Raw genomic sequence first — 16009 nt, 5'->3', positions numbered from 1 at the left:
AAATACGCACTTGGACACGGCCCTACATAATACATGCAAAAAGCCAACTGGAAGCGAGTGTTCAGTCAACATTTTTTACAAGAGATTTCTTAGAACTCTAAGTACACAATTTGTTGACAATTATGAAGTATATTTTTGACAAGCATAAGATTGGCTTAAGTGCTGCAGATTTGCTTTTACATCAGCAACCGAAGGATGTATTGTACAAAGGCTGTGATGTACATAAACAATAACAACAAACAAAGACAACATCAAGCATTGAGAAAAAGTGTATGAAATTATATATTTAAAAAAAGCTTTGAAGCTTTTTATTGGCATTTATAGTGTCCTGCGTCTTTGCTCTTTGTACTGTAGCGGACTACAGTTGTCAGCTCTCTAATTAGCCTAATTGAGTGCCAGGACCGAAAATTATACCTTATTTTAACATAACAATTAAATTTTTTTTAACATATTCTATTTAGCTATCCCAAAGAAAAACTTTGTAAACAAAGGAATTACTTAGTAAACATACACTAAAATTGCATGAATTAATGGGATATACTGTCTACGCTGGAAAATTAATTATTAAGTTGTGTAAATATAGATAGACAACGTAAAAAAATTATTTAAAATATAACTATAATTTAAGTTTCGAAAAACTATTTATTTTAATTTCAAATTATTATGTATATTGCACAAAGTTATAGCTTTTAGAAAAACGCCTTTTCAGTATGCAAAGTATATCGTGTCAGCCAAGACACAAACCCAGACTAACAGCAAAGCTTGCATTGGATGAGCTTAAAATCTTTCAATATCATCATGTTTAATTATTAAATATGAGTATGTATTTTTTAGGTAAATGAGAAAATAAATATATATTTTTGTATATATAAATAATAATAATAAGCTGTAGCGGCACGCTTTTAGCAACAACAACAAAAACATTTGTACGCAACGAACTTTCTTTTTCTTAGCAAAAAAGTTTTAAATGAAATAGTTTTAATAATTTTGCAAACAAATTTGAAAATTGGTTTTGTTTTTTATAACATTTTATTAATACAACGTATTAACGAAAGATTCTTCGTTTATCATTTGAGTAATAATAATAATTATATATTGAAAAATATATAAAAATGTCAGCGTTTGCACATAAATATGTATTATACATTTATCCCTGGTAACTTAAACTATTAAATTTTGAGCTGAAAGTATAGAGATTTTTGAAAAAAAAAAAAAACGGTATATGATTAGTAAATATATATATGTATATGTGCATATCAGTATGTCGTTCTTTTCATCTCGATCTTGTGCTTGAGTGTTTTCGTGATCTTAATATAAGATCAATAAATGAATTTATGCAAAAGTAACTAAGTAAACGTTTAATAATAATTGGCACAAGTTGCAGTCAAATTATTAAATAATTAAGTATAAGTTGTTGCAAAACATATATGTTATAATTAGTACTGGAATTTGGAATGAAACATTGTGTTAAAACTAAAATTATAATATAATTACTTCTGGTTTAAGAAAAAGTACAATTTTGTTATGTATTAAAAACAATTAATAATAGAATAAGGCTCGATAAATTTGCAAAATCATAATTACTACTATAACAAGAAGTAAGCTATAATAAGAAATAACAACAACAATAGCAACAACTAGTAATTCGGTTAGCTGAGCGCTATTGCAAGAATGATAATCACGCCAATTACGATCAAGCATAGTGTGAGCAAATCGTTGGGTGTAATCAGTCCCACGGTGCAGGCGACCAATACGTGCTCAAGTGTTGTCAATCTGCCTCGTATGCCACCTGCCCTTGTGGCTGCTGCCATTGAGCGCTGCGAAATAACTTCACCAAACAAGCTGAGAGCCTTCGAACTGGTCGTAGGTAATTCCCGCTCTTCTTTCCTTTCATTTGAGCGCTTCTCCGGAAGTCCTCGCTTCCTTTCATTGGCTTCTTGCGCTGCCCCCGTCTCATGACATGCTAAAGTATCCTTAATTAACGACATGTTATTGGTCCCGCTGTTGTTGCTGTCCAGATCACTTTTCGACTTATTGCTGGCTTCTTCACTTGGCTCTTGCTCTACTTTGGTTTCGTAATTCAGTTTGATCTCTGAAATATTTAAATTAATTTGTGGCGTCTCGTATACAACGCACTTCCTTCGCTCATCTTGCATCGCATTACCAGGGCATACATCGTTTTCGATTTTTGTCAGTTTATTCTGAAGCAAACTCTCATTTATCAGCTTGGAAGACTCTTCGTTGAAAATAGTATCAAACTCTGCATCGGTTTTGTTTTCCACGCCCTTATCTTTTAAAGTTTTGTCAAACTGCTTATTCATTTCAATGTATGTTGAGTCATTGTTAGCCAGTTCATTGTCAGTTGTACAATGCAGTTTTGCGTTTTCAAATTTGTTCAAAGATTTAATTATAGTATTGGCTGCTCTATCTTCAAGCCTAGCCTCATTTAGTGGTGTTTCTGTTTTATTAAGTTCAGTCTCCTCACGTAAGCTGTCTAGCAACTCTTTATCTGTGGGCAAACGTGGAAAGGCTTCCTCTTTGTCAGAATCATCACTCAAAATTGCTATAGCACTGCGATCTGTTTTACTGTCTGTTGCCTCTGTTGAACTTATTGCAACTTCGGAGACAAAGTGTTCTCTAACCTTAAAGCGTGTGTTGTAATTGGATAGCAGCTCAATTGAAGCATTGGCTTGCGAGCTTAAGGGAAAGTCGGCGAGACTCACATTACCTGAGTCGGGACTAGAAGATATCTCCTCTTCAAGCGAACTCAATGAATCACTTTGTGCTCTTGTAATAGATCTATCTATGGCAATGTTAATCTTACTGGAATAAATGCGATTTGAATTGGGAGAGTGCTTCAGAGAATGTTCAGACTCGTGCTCCAACTCTGGTTCCAGTTCTGGTATGGTGGCTAACTTAAAACTAGAATTACTACAATTGCTAGCGTTGATGGTAGAGTCGTAAGTGGGCAAGGAAAAACTGTTGCTTGTAATTACAGCTGGAGGATTAGTAGCATTAACACAGCGGGAATTAGTAGCAGATGCATTGGCGTTGGCGTCATTGGAGTTCAGCACAGCGGGGACAGCAGCTTTACCTGTGGTGTTGTTGTTGTTGCTCAATAAGAGCTTGTGTTTGCTGCACTTTGATGGCTCTTCAATGCCAAATATAGCGGCCAGCTCCTCGCTTGAGTTGTATTGTGAGGGCGAGGAAGAACCAGGCTCACCCACTGGAGTAAGCTGCAACGGCGGTGGTGTCGAGGCGATTTGCTGCTGATAATCGTTATCATTGGTGCTTTGCGTGCTTTGAGTACTTTGAGTGCTTTGAGTGATACAGCTATTATTGGGCGTGGTCGACTGCACATCGTAGGAGGTGGTGCTGAATGTCTTGATGGGATCAGTGCTGGGTGCATGGCAGTCACTGCTCTGCGATTTGATATAATCGCTTGAAGAGTATGGATTAAATGATGTGATGCTGGAAGACAAGCGACGACGGCTGCCTAAAGCTGATGGACTTGATGACTTGGCCAGACAATCGCTACTTGAGCTAAACGAGGAAGCAGTGGTGCTCACAATATTTGGCAAAGCGCTGTTGCTGCCACTGCTTAAACTAGGCGCCGTAGTGTGTTGATCATCAGAGCGACTCGAGTTGTTAACGGTGGTAATGGTGTTCAGGCTGCCAGCAGTTTGACGCGCCTGTCGCTCGCACTCCTGCATGATGCTATCAATGTCATCAAGCGCTTGCGCCTTGGCCTGTGCCATGGTCTGCGCCTCTGCAATGGTAGAAATGTGAGTGGTATCGCCAGCTCCAGTGCTCATCATATTACAGTTGCCGTCCAGATTATCGTAGTCGTGAGTGGACTCCGCTGCCAGTTCGCTGAGTTGACGCATGCAACGCTTAGCAATGGCCTCCATACGTTGCGCCTGCCGTGGCTCCAGCTGTTTAATGAGCTGAGGCATCACCAGCTCCTCTCCATCCGCCGGTTGCTTCACCTGCAAGGCCTCCTGCAACACTACTGGTGGTTCCGTGGTTACAATATCCTTTAAAATTTTATCGCAAACAGCATGCGCCGCCTCAGAGACTTCATCTATAGCGCGTATAAGTTTGCCCTCCTGCTGCAGCTTCCGGGGATTTTGTTTCTCATCCTCGATCTGTGCACCATGATCGGGCAGCGTATCGAGCAACAGTTGGCCACAACGCTTGGCTGCCTCGCTAACAGCTTCAATTTGTTGCAGCTCTTGTTCCAGCTTCTGCTCCTCCGCATTATATATGGGCCGTGCCGCTGTAATGAGAGCTTCCTTGCGGAGCTCTTGCAGCTCTTGAGTCAGTTTGATACTGCTTGCCTGGGCCTCTAGCGCTATTTTATTGAGGGCATCCTCCATCAAAGGCTCGGGTGTCAAACTCTTTCGAGGCGCTGGCACAGGCGCCTCCTGGCCCAAGCGCGCCGGCAATTGAGCTATGGCGCCCCCTTGGCTGGGATGACGAAACGGTATATTTGGCTTGCAGTGAATTGTGGTTTGATTAGGCTCCTGTTCCTGCTGTTCTTCATGTTGTTCCTGCGCCTTAAGCTTGCGCAGCAGTTCCAAGCTAGCTGGCACATCGTTAGCCTCGCTGTCAAGCTTAGACATGGAGCCTGCGCGTGCTATACTTTTGCTCAGCTCCATGTAACTAAAGAGATCTCCACCTGAAGGTTTGGCAGCATCGCGCTGTATGAGATTGTAAATGTTGGCGGATTGGGTGCGTATGGCACGCTGTTTCTTGGGCATCGGATAAGCAGGGCTAGGCTTAGGGCCGAGTGGATCTTTGCGGAGCGCACGCACCGCCAGATCATCCTTGACAATGTCCGGTGAGCTGCGTTGCGGCTGCTCGTTGTGGCGGACTGGCTCCACATGAAGGTAATCATTATGGGGCGCGGGCACAATGGGACCCACAGGTATGCCGAAAGGAGGTTGCTTTTCAGTGGCACGTTGCTGCAACTTAGCCAGCTGTTGCTGTCTAAGCGCCAAATCATCACGCACTGGATCCGGCTCGCCAGTGGGTGAATCTTCCTCATCATAGTCAGCGGCATGTGATAAAGCGTATTTCTCAAAATCACTAGGCGTAGGCAGACGTGGTTTGGACGTAGGCTGTGATAACGGCTGGGGTTCGCTGAGTCCCAAGGATTTGTAAATGGCCTCCAGCTCATTGATGGCCTCCTCTAAATTGGCGGGCTTCTTACGTGGAAGATAAATTGATTGCTGCTCATGAGCCCGTTGTTGCTGATGCTGTTCCCGTTTCTCGGCCACATATGCCTCGTATTTATTTGGCAAATCATCGCCAGACTGACGTTGCTGCTGATGCTGTTGTGGTTGCGGCAGCACATCACGTTGACGGAACTCCACAAAGTTTTGGCGCTCTTGCGCGCCAGGCTTAATGTGCAGACTGCCGCATATGATGTTCGTGCGCTCCTGCTCGCGATTAATGTGATTGAGATGCGATTTTTTCGGTTTCTGCACCTCAGAATACATTGGCGTGGGATAACTGCGTAGCTCACTTAGCCGAGAGCTGGATATCGAACGCTGCTTGTGTGGTTCCTGGGGCAAACCACTCTTGGTAGTGCGCAATTGTCCACTGAAAGCTGGTGGCTCTTGCTGCGAAGCCACTGTAGCCGAGAGCAGATGTATAGGCTTCCTAGAGCGCGGTGTAGCATCAGCTACATAATGTAAATCAATGCCATTGGGTAGCGACTGTTTGCTGGGCAACGCGTTGCGCTCGGCGCGCGTTATATATCGACGATGCGGATGACTCTGAGTGGGTGCGCTCACTATGGAGCTACTAGGCTGAGAGTTAAGCGAGTGTACAGATTGGTAGTGCGGTGGCTGCCAAATGCGCTCATCGCTTACACATCGCGCATTTTGATCGAAAGCATAGGAAACAGGACGTAAATCTACGGCGCTGTTGCCCACGTGAACGCGACGCAATGGATCTCTAGGTGGTGGGGGTGGTGGCAGTGGTTTCCGTTGCTGCTGCTGATGGTGTAACTGTTGCAGCTGTATGTGACTGTCATAGCTTATGCTGCGCTTGTTGCTCGACTGCAGGGTATTCTGCAGCTGAAGTTGGGGTTGGGGTTGCCATTGGACATAAGTAGACGCCGGTTGGTAAATGGATAGCGGCAGGGGTTGCGTCTTGTAACGCTGCTGTGGCACAAGCTGCGCCGGCACGCCGCCGTGACTAAGTTCTCCATCACGCGAGCGACGTTTGTAGTAGCGTTCATTACGCGCCGCACGACTGCGACGACTCTGACCGGTGCCTTGTATCGTCTGACCGCCACTATGTATGCTCTCATCGCTACGATATTTCGAAAAGGTGCTGGAGTTTAAAGATATAAGCTCCTGTTGCTGCTCATCCTCGGTAGAGTGTCCAGGCAGCTGGTGCCTGCTATTGCGTGGGTGTTGTGGCACCTGCTGATTATAAAGCCGCCGATCGAGCGAGTTGCTCTGGCGATTATAGCTCAATACTGGCTGATTTTGGTAATAAGGCTCTGCAGGTGCGGATGTAAGTTCCAAAGGCAAGAAAAACTCATTCTCCCGGTTTGACGGAGCCACGGAGTGATCAAGGTTTAAGGTTTTGCTGCGTGGCATCTTGCTTTGCTTGGATTTGGTTTTGTTGGCGGGCACAAATCCCGCCTTACGATCCTCATCGCTAGAGCTGGCACTGCATCCAGCTGTATCCTTTTTCTTACGAAACAAACGCCCGAAAGACCACTTCTGTTTCCCTGTAAGCTGTTGTTGGCCTCGCATTCGTTCCATATCCTTCTGTTGTTCCTCCAATTGATGCTGCTCCGTTAGATGATTCTTTTCGTTGTGGCTCACTTTACTGCGTTTTGGCTCATCGGTAAACTGAAGATCTTTAGGAAGCGGGAGCTGTGGACGCCAAGTAGTTTGAACAGTCTGTTTTAAGAAAAAGAAAGACGAACAAATTAGTTTCAACATAAATAGGCAAGGAGAGGTAATCAAGATAGTTTCGTTGTATTTATAGTTTAAACATTTAGAGGCCAACAGAGATAAGATTTCATTGTATTGGCTTAGCTTAAACACACAGCTACAATAACAAGCCAGAAGGGGATTCTAAGCCCTCCTGACGGTTCGAAGAATTGAGCTTTACTCAAATATATTATTTATTTACTTTAAAAGTAAAAAAAGCTTTTATTATACAGTTCCATACAATAATGGCATTGCAAACAGATTTGCCATTGAAAGATATATTTTGCTTGAACTAAAATTGTTCCATTGTTGTCCTAATCAAAATCGTTGCTGAGCATAAAGACAGCGTCTCTATTAAGAATATAATTTCACGTTTGACCTATATTTAACAATCTCACAGAGTTTACATAACAATTACACAGATAACCTGTCTCAGGGTCGTTGATCTCACGGTTTTTATGAATTCCAAATAAACTTATTTTTATAATGCTTCTTTTTTTTTTTGTATATTACATTTTTTTTATATCATATTTTGAAAACTTATCAACTCGTACAATACGCACGAAATATATAACATATGCTTTAATCTAATATTCTAATATACACCTAAGGGCTTTATTTATTTATTTGAATTATGCTTACAAGTAATTTCTGATATGTTTATTGAACATAAATAAATTCAATTGCGTGTGAGATTCAAATTGTCCGACTATCTTTTCTCTGTTAGTATTGTGTTTTTGTTTATATAAAGCTCTAAAATTGGGCGTGAGACTAATAATATGTATGTTTTGTGGATGAGGCATCATTTCCGCTGCTGACGCCATAGAAAAGCCTCGCCGAATATCCAAACCGAAGGCGTTGCCAAAAGGGTTACACTTGATATTTATTTTTAGAGACTGGCCAGCGGATTTTGTATAAACAAATAAAAAACAATGGCAAGATTACGATTTGCACTCAAAGATATCATGTCATTTGAAGTAATTCAATAACTCAGCAAGATATAAAATTTTTACACGTGTGGTCACAACATGTCAACATTGATTTATGTTATGTACTACAAACTCATCAAATTTTACGTGACTGAAATTAAAATATCAGATGGAAAATTTCTTGTAAAAATTACAATGATGAAAATTTATGTCAAAGTTTGAACAACTGCGTAATGATGGGCAAAATGCCAAGAATACAAGCAAAAATTTTAAGCAGAAAATTCACTCGTCTGCATGTCCAATGAGGGATTGTATCGTGTCGTATCGTGTGGTGTGGCGTAAGCTACAAAACACACACATATAATATATATACTAACAGCTTTTGTGTATGTGTGTAATTAACTTTGCCTAAAAATAGGCACGTACTACTCCAGCTGCAGAAACAAAGCTACAAAAAAGCATTTGTTTTATTCTATCACTAAAAATGCAAGCAAATTAACACTATTAGAATCGCAAATGGTGTAAACAACAAAAATCACTACAACTTAAGATACAACTGCTTTACGTGCAATATGTATAATACTTTTGTCCCGTTAAAACAAGAAACGCGTCTGTTTGACTATTAGGGCAAAGGAAAACTGTGCGCGTTCATTAAGCGATCCACGCCGACAAAAGCTTTTCGCAAAGCTCTCCTTTGCTGAGAGTGACAATGAGAGCAAAAGTGTACGATAAAAAGCTTAAGAGCAGTAATTAATTAAAGAGCGAATGCAGTTAAATAAATAGTCAGAGAAAAACAAAAAACTTTTTCATTTACTTTAGTTTCTGATTCCGCTCGACAAAGGAAATAGATTCGAGTGATCATTAAAATTATATTGGCCAGTCAATGAACTTATTTGCATTTTCAATTCAGGAAAATACTCTGGCCTCTCAATAATATAGCTATGTGGCATGGACTCTGTGGTGAAACTATAATATTTCTACGCGCCCAGCCCAAACTTCCTCTTCAAATTAGATGGAAAATTGTGTCAACAATGATTTGTTTGCCGTTTGAGTTAGTCTACCATGCCGTGTTTAATTGAGGCTAGACACAACCTATGTATACATATATTCGGAATATGGGATTCTATTTTAATTTCGTAGACCAAAAGAGGTCAATGACGGAATCGAAACAAGTAGGCAGAACAATCTTTGTCGTTGGTGGGGTCAAAAACCACCAGGAAGTGTTAGGCTGTTATTGCCTTGAGGGATTTGAAATAATGCATCTGATAATATATCAGATATGATTAAAAAATAAAGTTTAAGCAAATTATGATGTAAACTTAAAATTGAGTCCCTAATAAACGTCCTAAGTGAGCGGAAATGCTAGTAAAAAAAACTTCATATTTTATACATCTTATTTATTTTATTTATATATATGGGGTGTATTATGAACGTCTGTTAACATATTTCTGCATGCGTTTTTGTGTTTTCTCATAAAGCACCAACAAAAATGTAAAAACAGCTCGTTGCTTTCATTTTCGAATAGCGCTGCGGATGAACTTAGCACTCAAGACACAAAAATAAAGTTTCGTCGATGCGCTGCGGCAGAGCAGCGAGAGCATTTGAGTGAACAAAACTTTAGAGATGGCATGGACAAGAGCTCGCCTATTGGTTTGTCATTTTTGTGCGTTTAGTAATTATACAAACATTTTTTTCCTATTGAACTTTCACTATATATCATTAATCTTCACCCAATTCATACGCTAGAGGGCGCTGTAAAAACACACACACTGACATAGTATGTGGTACTCTCTGGCACTACATATAAATCGATTTTTAATTGCCTCAAGCTACATATATACGTTGGTATTGCTTATTTCACGTGCCCAAAAGAAATAGAGAGCGAACAAAAAAGAGAGTTGCGCAAGCAAGTTGGTGAATTTATTAAATATCAAAATGAATTGCAACTTGATTAAAAAAAAACAAGACGACTACTTTGTAGCATTTTATTTGCTTATTTGTTTTATAAACGGATTTGCATAATTACACAAAAAACACAAGTTACAATACATAAATACAAATCAACTGTGGGAATAAAATTTGTTGACTTAGGTATGATTCAGATAAAGCGACAGGTACAGGATTAATTAAAACAAAAGTTGTTAGCGAAGCCGTGTGACTATGAAAACTCAAACTTTTTGGTTATTGCATTATAGGCTTGTAGCATAAAAGTTTTCTTTATCGAAGCATTATCACCTGTTTTATACACTTCTAAAACCTTTTTTTATACTTTCAGATTGTTGTATGCTTGTTGTTTCTGTTATTTGTCTTTTGCTAACGTTGTTTTTGACAAATAATCAAGCTATGAACACGTCGAGACGCAAACGCTGACCTTGACCCAACTCGCAATGCTTAATGGGCCTAATCGAAATCAGCTTTAAGACTCAACTTGAGATAATTGTACTTATATGTATTTCATTTAAAATTTAACTGCACGCAAAGTGCAGTGAGTAAATGTGAAACGTGCAGTATTATTTTTGACTTTTAGTTTATTTCCGTCATTGCTCAAAACAAAAATTTGTGGCATATTAAAATGTTATATGGTTGACATGTTTTAGTAATTTACTTTTTTATTTTATTGTAACAATTATAGCCAAACTCTGACTTGCCTTTCAACACTATTGACTCAATTTTGTGAAACTATTCAGTTGAGTTCTTTTAAATCTAATTTCAAATTTGACTAAATGTTTATTTTTATATTTTCGCTCTTCGATTGCATTTGTACATATTTTCATTTTGAATTTTCTCACACGAAAATATTCTAGCTGATTTTGCAAAATGTTGGCAGCTCAAACAAAATAAAAATTTTGTTTCTATAATATACAGCGAATTGTTTATGTAGTAGATATGGATAGAAGTTGAGAATACAAGGGTGGGTACATACACAGATTCCTATAGCTAATGCCAAGTAAATTTAAATATATGCACCTGTGAAATGATGGCGGTGAACGAAGAAAGTCAAATGTTTATGTCATGAATCAGTTAACAAATTTCAAAAACATAATAAATGGCAAGCAAGGCCACAACCAAAATTTTAAATATGTAAAGTAAAATGAAAGTCTAGCTCAGAGGAAACAAACAATTTGCGGCTTTCAACTGTTTAGCAACTATCATATAGTTCCAATTAACATCCTTTTAGAGCGTGTGTGCATATGTGTGCGTATCAAACGGATGAGAACGCTTTGCATTTCCGCTTTGTAACGCATGCACAACGCTGCCGCTGCCATATAAGAAATAATTGCGTTGGCTAATTTAATGGCCACAAAGCATATATCAAATTGCACCACATAATGGAGGATTGGTAATCAAAGCATTGAAAATTATAGCCGCTCTATATGTAGTTTTAATCTTTACAGTTCATATCACATAAATTGGAAACGTGGTGGACCGCTTGTTGCGTCTCTACCACACAGACTAGCATATTATTCTCTTTCCTCTATGCTACGCTTTGACTTGTCTGAGCCAGCGCTGATAGATTGCCCTACATTAGCAGCGTATATTTTAAGTTTGTTTTTTTTATTCAATTTGGCTTTAGTGCTAGTCTCTTTTTATAGTCCAAGGTAATGCGACCCTCGAGGGGCATTAGTTGCAATTATTGCGGCCTCTTGACATTCTTCTTTATAGCCAACAAACTTATCGATTAGGGCTTGTACGCTTTCCTAAAGTCTTATTGATAAAAAGTGTAAAAGCATTGATGAACTTGTCTGTAAAGGGTGTTAATTAAATTAAAACTTTAAATTAGGAGCTTCTACTAATTAATAGAAAATTACTAGTTAAAAATATGTTTAACATATATAGTTAATAAACTACGTTAAGAACCAATGTAGTGTCTTTCCCCTACCACATTGTTATAATTTTTCTGCTGAAATTTGTGATTATATTTACCACACATTTATATAGTTTTGCCTGCTACAAAACAACTTTAATGTAATGTGTACTTTGTGCGTATTGGAGCAAGAAAATTTAAAATTAGAAATCTCGTAAAAGGCATTTTATTACACGTGGTACAGTGTGTACGTGTGTGTATTAATCAGAAACTGCAATTAAAGCAAACTGATTCTAACTATAATATTTTGTGCTCACTTCACACTAGTCGACAGCTCATAAGCAATTCCATAATTATTTCGCGGTATTTCTCTCTATTTTTATTTTTCTTCATATTTTTTACGATTGTTGTTATAGTTACTGTAGTTGTTTTACTGTTGTTGATAGAGCATCACGCAATAAATTTAATTATAGCCAACAAATTTTATCAAGTCTACGTGCAAACGCATAAAAGTGAATAGAAAAAACAAAATCAGATTTACAAACGTATGATTATGTATGAAAAGTAAGTAAAATACAAAAAAAGGTGTAAATATAGAAATTCGTATAAAATAATTCTATGCTACGCAGCTCAGCAAATCTTTAACTTTGTGAACATTAAACGATTAAGAATAAAATTAATAAAATTGTATTAAACATTTATAAAGGTTGTTGGTAATTTAAATATTCACTTATACATGTACTAAAGTCACACCAAATTTATTTAATCGACAAGTTTTTATTTTTTAAATTGATATATAGATTTTTGCTAAGTTCGCCTTACCATCGCCATAATGCAAACGTTATAAAATTACATACAACATACAAAAAACAAGAAGAGCCCAGAATGAGGTTTTTGTTGCTTATCTTCGACCTTAGGCTAGAATTTAGAGAATGCGTACAAATACGCCTTAAAAACTGTCAAAAGGCAAAATGAAAGGAAGACGCGTCAAGTTAAGTCAGATAACTCTCTGAGAACACACGATACAAGTCGTTTCTCTTGCTACAACGCCCAACGACAATGAACTTGAAACACGTTTAGATATTCAAATTGCTAACCGTTAAAAAGGTTTATACCAGCAACTCAAACACGTTTCATCATTTAAAAAAAAATAGTAAATCGAAAACCTGTCAAAAGATAAATCATATAAGATGCAACAACGAACAATAGAAATGCATTTAGCCCAGTAATAGTTCTGATAGAAAACTCAGCAAACAAATGGAAAAATCCCAGAAGAAAGAGAAAGAACTTAAACAGGTAGCTCATACTTGTATTTTTCTTTTATTTCTTAGCTTCTTTTCTGCGATTTCAAGGAATTAGGGAATCCTGCAGTCAAGGGCAATCAGTTGTGTTGTGCGTGAGTTGTCTTTCTTTGTTATAGGTTTCAATAGGTACAGAAACATTTTTAGAATGTATTCAAATTTTAACTGCGTATTAAAAGTTTTGAATTTTTTGTGATATAACCGAACGGTTTGAGAAGCTGAGCCTGGGTATACCAAGCCTATAAATTTAAAAGTACAAGGAAAATAATTTATAAGTCTTAAGTTTATATAGAAATAAATATTGATTTTGCTGATTGCTTTTTCTCGCTTGAAAACCAGCTCAATCAAAGTTTTATGCAATTCTCCATAACGAAACCAAAGCCACAGACGAAATTCGAGATTAGCCGCATACGTTGATTAGAGGGGCTCACCTCAAGTGTAATATAGAGCAAGTCAATATCAATATGTTAGATGATGCTCACCTCGGCATCTCGTATTTCAGTCTGGAAAGTTGTTGACCCAGTACACATAAGACGGATAAGATCAAGGCTCAAAAGGCGAAGTGCAAAAGTAGAAAAATAATAATTAAAAATGTTCATGACAAATTTCTATATGCTGCACACCTTCAAAAACTGTTAACTTTTTAGCATTTGATGTATGAGCATCAGACCTTACACAAAATTATCGCTAAAAAAGCGTACATATTTTATTTGTCAACATGTCATTGGTTATTATTGATGTTCGTGTTTATACGAGGGTGTGCATATTGTTTATAGTTTTTGCAGTGGCACCTTCTCTTGCTTTTGCTTAGGTTCTTTTTTATCGTAGCGGTTGCTGACTCGCAATCTGAGCAATATTATTGTCAGAGAATCGCGTAATATGCCGCGAGTTTAACAACCCGAGATAACGTTCATATTAACATTCTTGAGCATTGTTTATGAACTACAAAAGTGTCGAACAACATACAGGATTGTCCGCAGGTTTAAATTCAATTTGTGGGGAAAAATTTAAGAAACTAAAGTATACAGGATTAACTTGAACAATTAAATTCAATAAAAGCAAATCATATTAAGAAATACCTATAAAAGCGTGCTACTCTATGTAATTGTGTCATTGTCCGTTGAAGAGCTTTGTATTTTTCACAACGTTGATTTACAAATGTATCTTGTAGCTGCTGTTGTTGGCACAGCCCACGGCATCATTGCAATTGGTTCATAAAACTGTATTTGCTGCGTTGGCGTCAGCTCGAAAGAAATTGGATTTAATTTTAGTTTTGAAGTACTTGAACAATAAAGCGCAAAAGAATAATTATTTTAGTCATACTACATACAATATTTTTTGCCAATTCACAATTAATAATTGATTTAAAAATCCACACTAAAAATTTAGTTTCCAAACTTCAGCCAGATTTGCGAAATTAGTTAGCATATAAAAAATTCACATGGAGTATGTGAATTTACAGTTGAAATCGTTTACAAAGAAGTTTAGTTATCATAGTTAATTAAGTATGTATTCTTGTAATGTAGGCAACCGTTAAATTGTTTGTGTTTTATTTCTGACACAAGTGTTGGTCAAAAATCCACAGATCATTAAGAGTTCTTTGGATGAAAACTAGTTTTAAACAAAAGCATTTTGTGCCAGCTTCCTACCAAAAAACATTGCTATGCTCGTAGCGTTGCGAGTTGCCATAGGTATGTGTGATTTGAAGGCAAGCCACATTTTCGACGCAGACAAAAGACACCTGCTGATGCTGCCGGCATTGTTGTGGTGTTGCAAGCCGTTATCCAGTCCAACAAACCAAACTTAAGTGGCTTTACAAGTCCAAAACTCTAAGCAAACAAACAAATGACTGTTGTTTGTATTTGGCAAGCATGGATGAATGACTAAGGTATGCGCTTTTTAATCGCAGTGAACTGCAAAAGGTGACCCAGTTGTGAACCCACAGTTGAGCCCCGTTAAAAGGGGGAATTTATTTTAAACGAACTTTGGACGGGTTATCAGGCGGCAGATAATACCTTATAAATTATAAGGAATACAATATATAAATGGGGGAAAAAATGAGTATTTAACGTTCTTTAAGTCTTTAAACTCTAAATGCGTTTCGAAAGTTCTATTGTTACTCAAAAATGTTTTATGAACAGATACAGCTTTTACAAATTAATCAGTAGATTTATATTCTACCAAGCTTTTGTTATTTTATAACAATTTCTTAAAATTTTCTTTCTGGTTCTCTACAAAATTTAACAGAAAATAGGTAAATGGATGCGCTTCGCAAAAAATTCTCAAGCTTGTTCAATAGAAGCATGCCACTTGGTGATCAGCCAGTGCGTGTCTGCGAGGAGCCCAAGACCACAGATGTGGCTCAGCTTATGCAGTTGCAACAACAGCAGCAGCAGCAACAACAAAGCCAAGCACAGCAGTCGGCGGACGAGGCAGATTTAAGAGAAATACCAAATGTACAGTTGCAATCGCAGCCCAAACAGTTACAACTGCACACTACTGAGGTGACATTGGATCTGAACAGAGCCCTGCACAATGACCACAATGAGCGGATAATACCGCCTATCAACTATAAAATGGAATTCATCAATTTTATAGAGCACAACGCACCGCAGGGATTTGCACAGAAGCTCAACGATATGTTGCCCTATTTGGGCTTAAGCTTTATATCTTGGCCCACCTATTGGCTCTGGCGTAGCTTTCGTTGGCATGAAAAGCGTCGTTCTGAGAGAATCGCGCTCTACATACAAAGGGTGAGTAAGAGCAGCGGTTAAGATCTTTAGAAACCACTCTTTTTTCTTTCGGTCTCTCCCGTTTAGACATTTCAGCACGCAAAACTAATGCAGCTGGCCATTTTGGCCACTGGCCTCTTTATGGCCGGCAGCGCTGCACAGGCCAGCACGAAAAGTTCACTGCAAGTGCACGAGGTTAGCTGTTCACCCCGACAGTAACAGTAAATACAAATATAGCAGGCGCTGTTTAACATGCCTTTGCACACACACAGAGTTTTCTAAC

General features: G+C 38.3%; 2 protein-coding genes across 12 annotated transcripts in view; one reads left to right on the top strand and one right to left on the bottom strand.

Moving 5' to 3' along the window:
- LOC108599428 (supervillin) overlaps nucleotides 1–16009 on the bottom strand; it is a 72964-nt gene that overhangs the window by 55325 nt on the left and 1630 nt on the right. For all 11 annotated transcript variants that reach the window (XM_017986249.1, XM_017986239.1, XM_017986240.1 and 8 more), the window contains exon 2: nucleotides 3095–6926. In XM_017986249.1, the coding sequence (XP_017841738.1) occupies nucleotides 3095–6926 (3832 nt within the window). The remainder of the gene's footprint in view (nucleotides 1–3094; nucleotides 6927–16009) is intronic.
- LOC108599433 lies at nucleotides 15216–15961 on the top strand. The gene is made up of 2 exons (XM_017986258.1): nucleotides 15216–15747; nucleotides 15814–15961. The coding sequence occupies exons 1-2, from the start codon at nucleotides 15253–15255 to the stop codon at nucleotides 15943–15945; spliced, it is 627 nt and encodes a 208-aa protein (XP_017841747.1). The 5' UTR covers nucleotides 15216–15252; the 3' UTR covers nucleotides 15946–15961.

The sequence above is a fragment of the Drosophila busckii genome, chromosome 3L, assembly GCF_011750605.1.
Source record: "Drosophila busckii strain San Diego stock center, stock number 13000-0081.31 chromosome 3L, ASM1175060v1, whole genome shotgun sequence".
Taxonomy (NCBI): domain Eukaryota; kingdom Metazoa; phylum Arthropoda; class Insecta; order Diptera; family Drosophilidae; genus Drosophila; species Drosophila busckii.
This window is presented reverse-complemented; position numbering and strand designations above follow the sequence as displayed.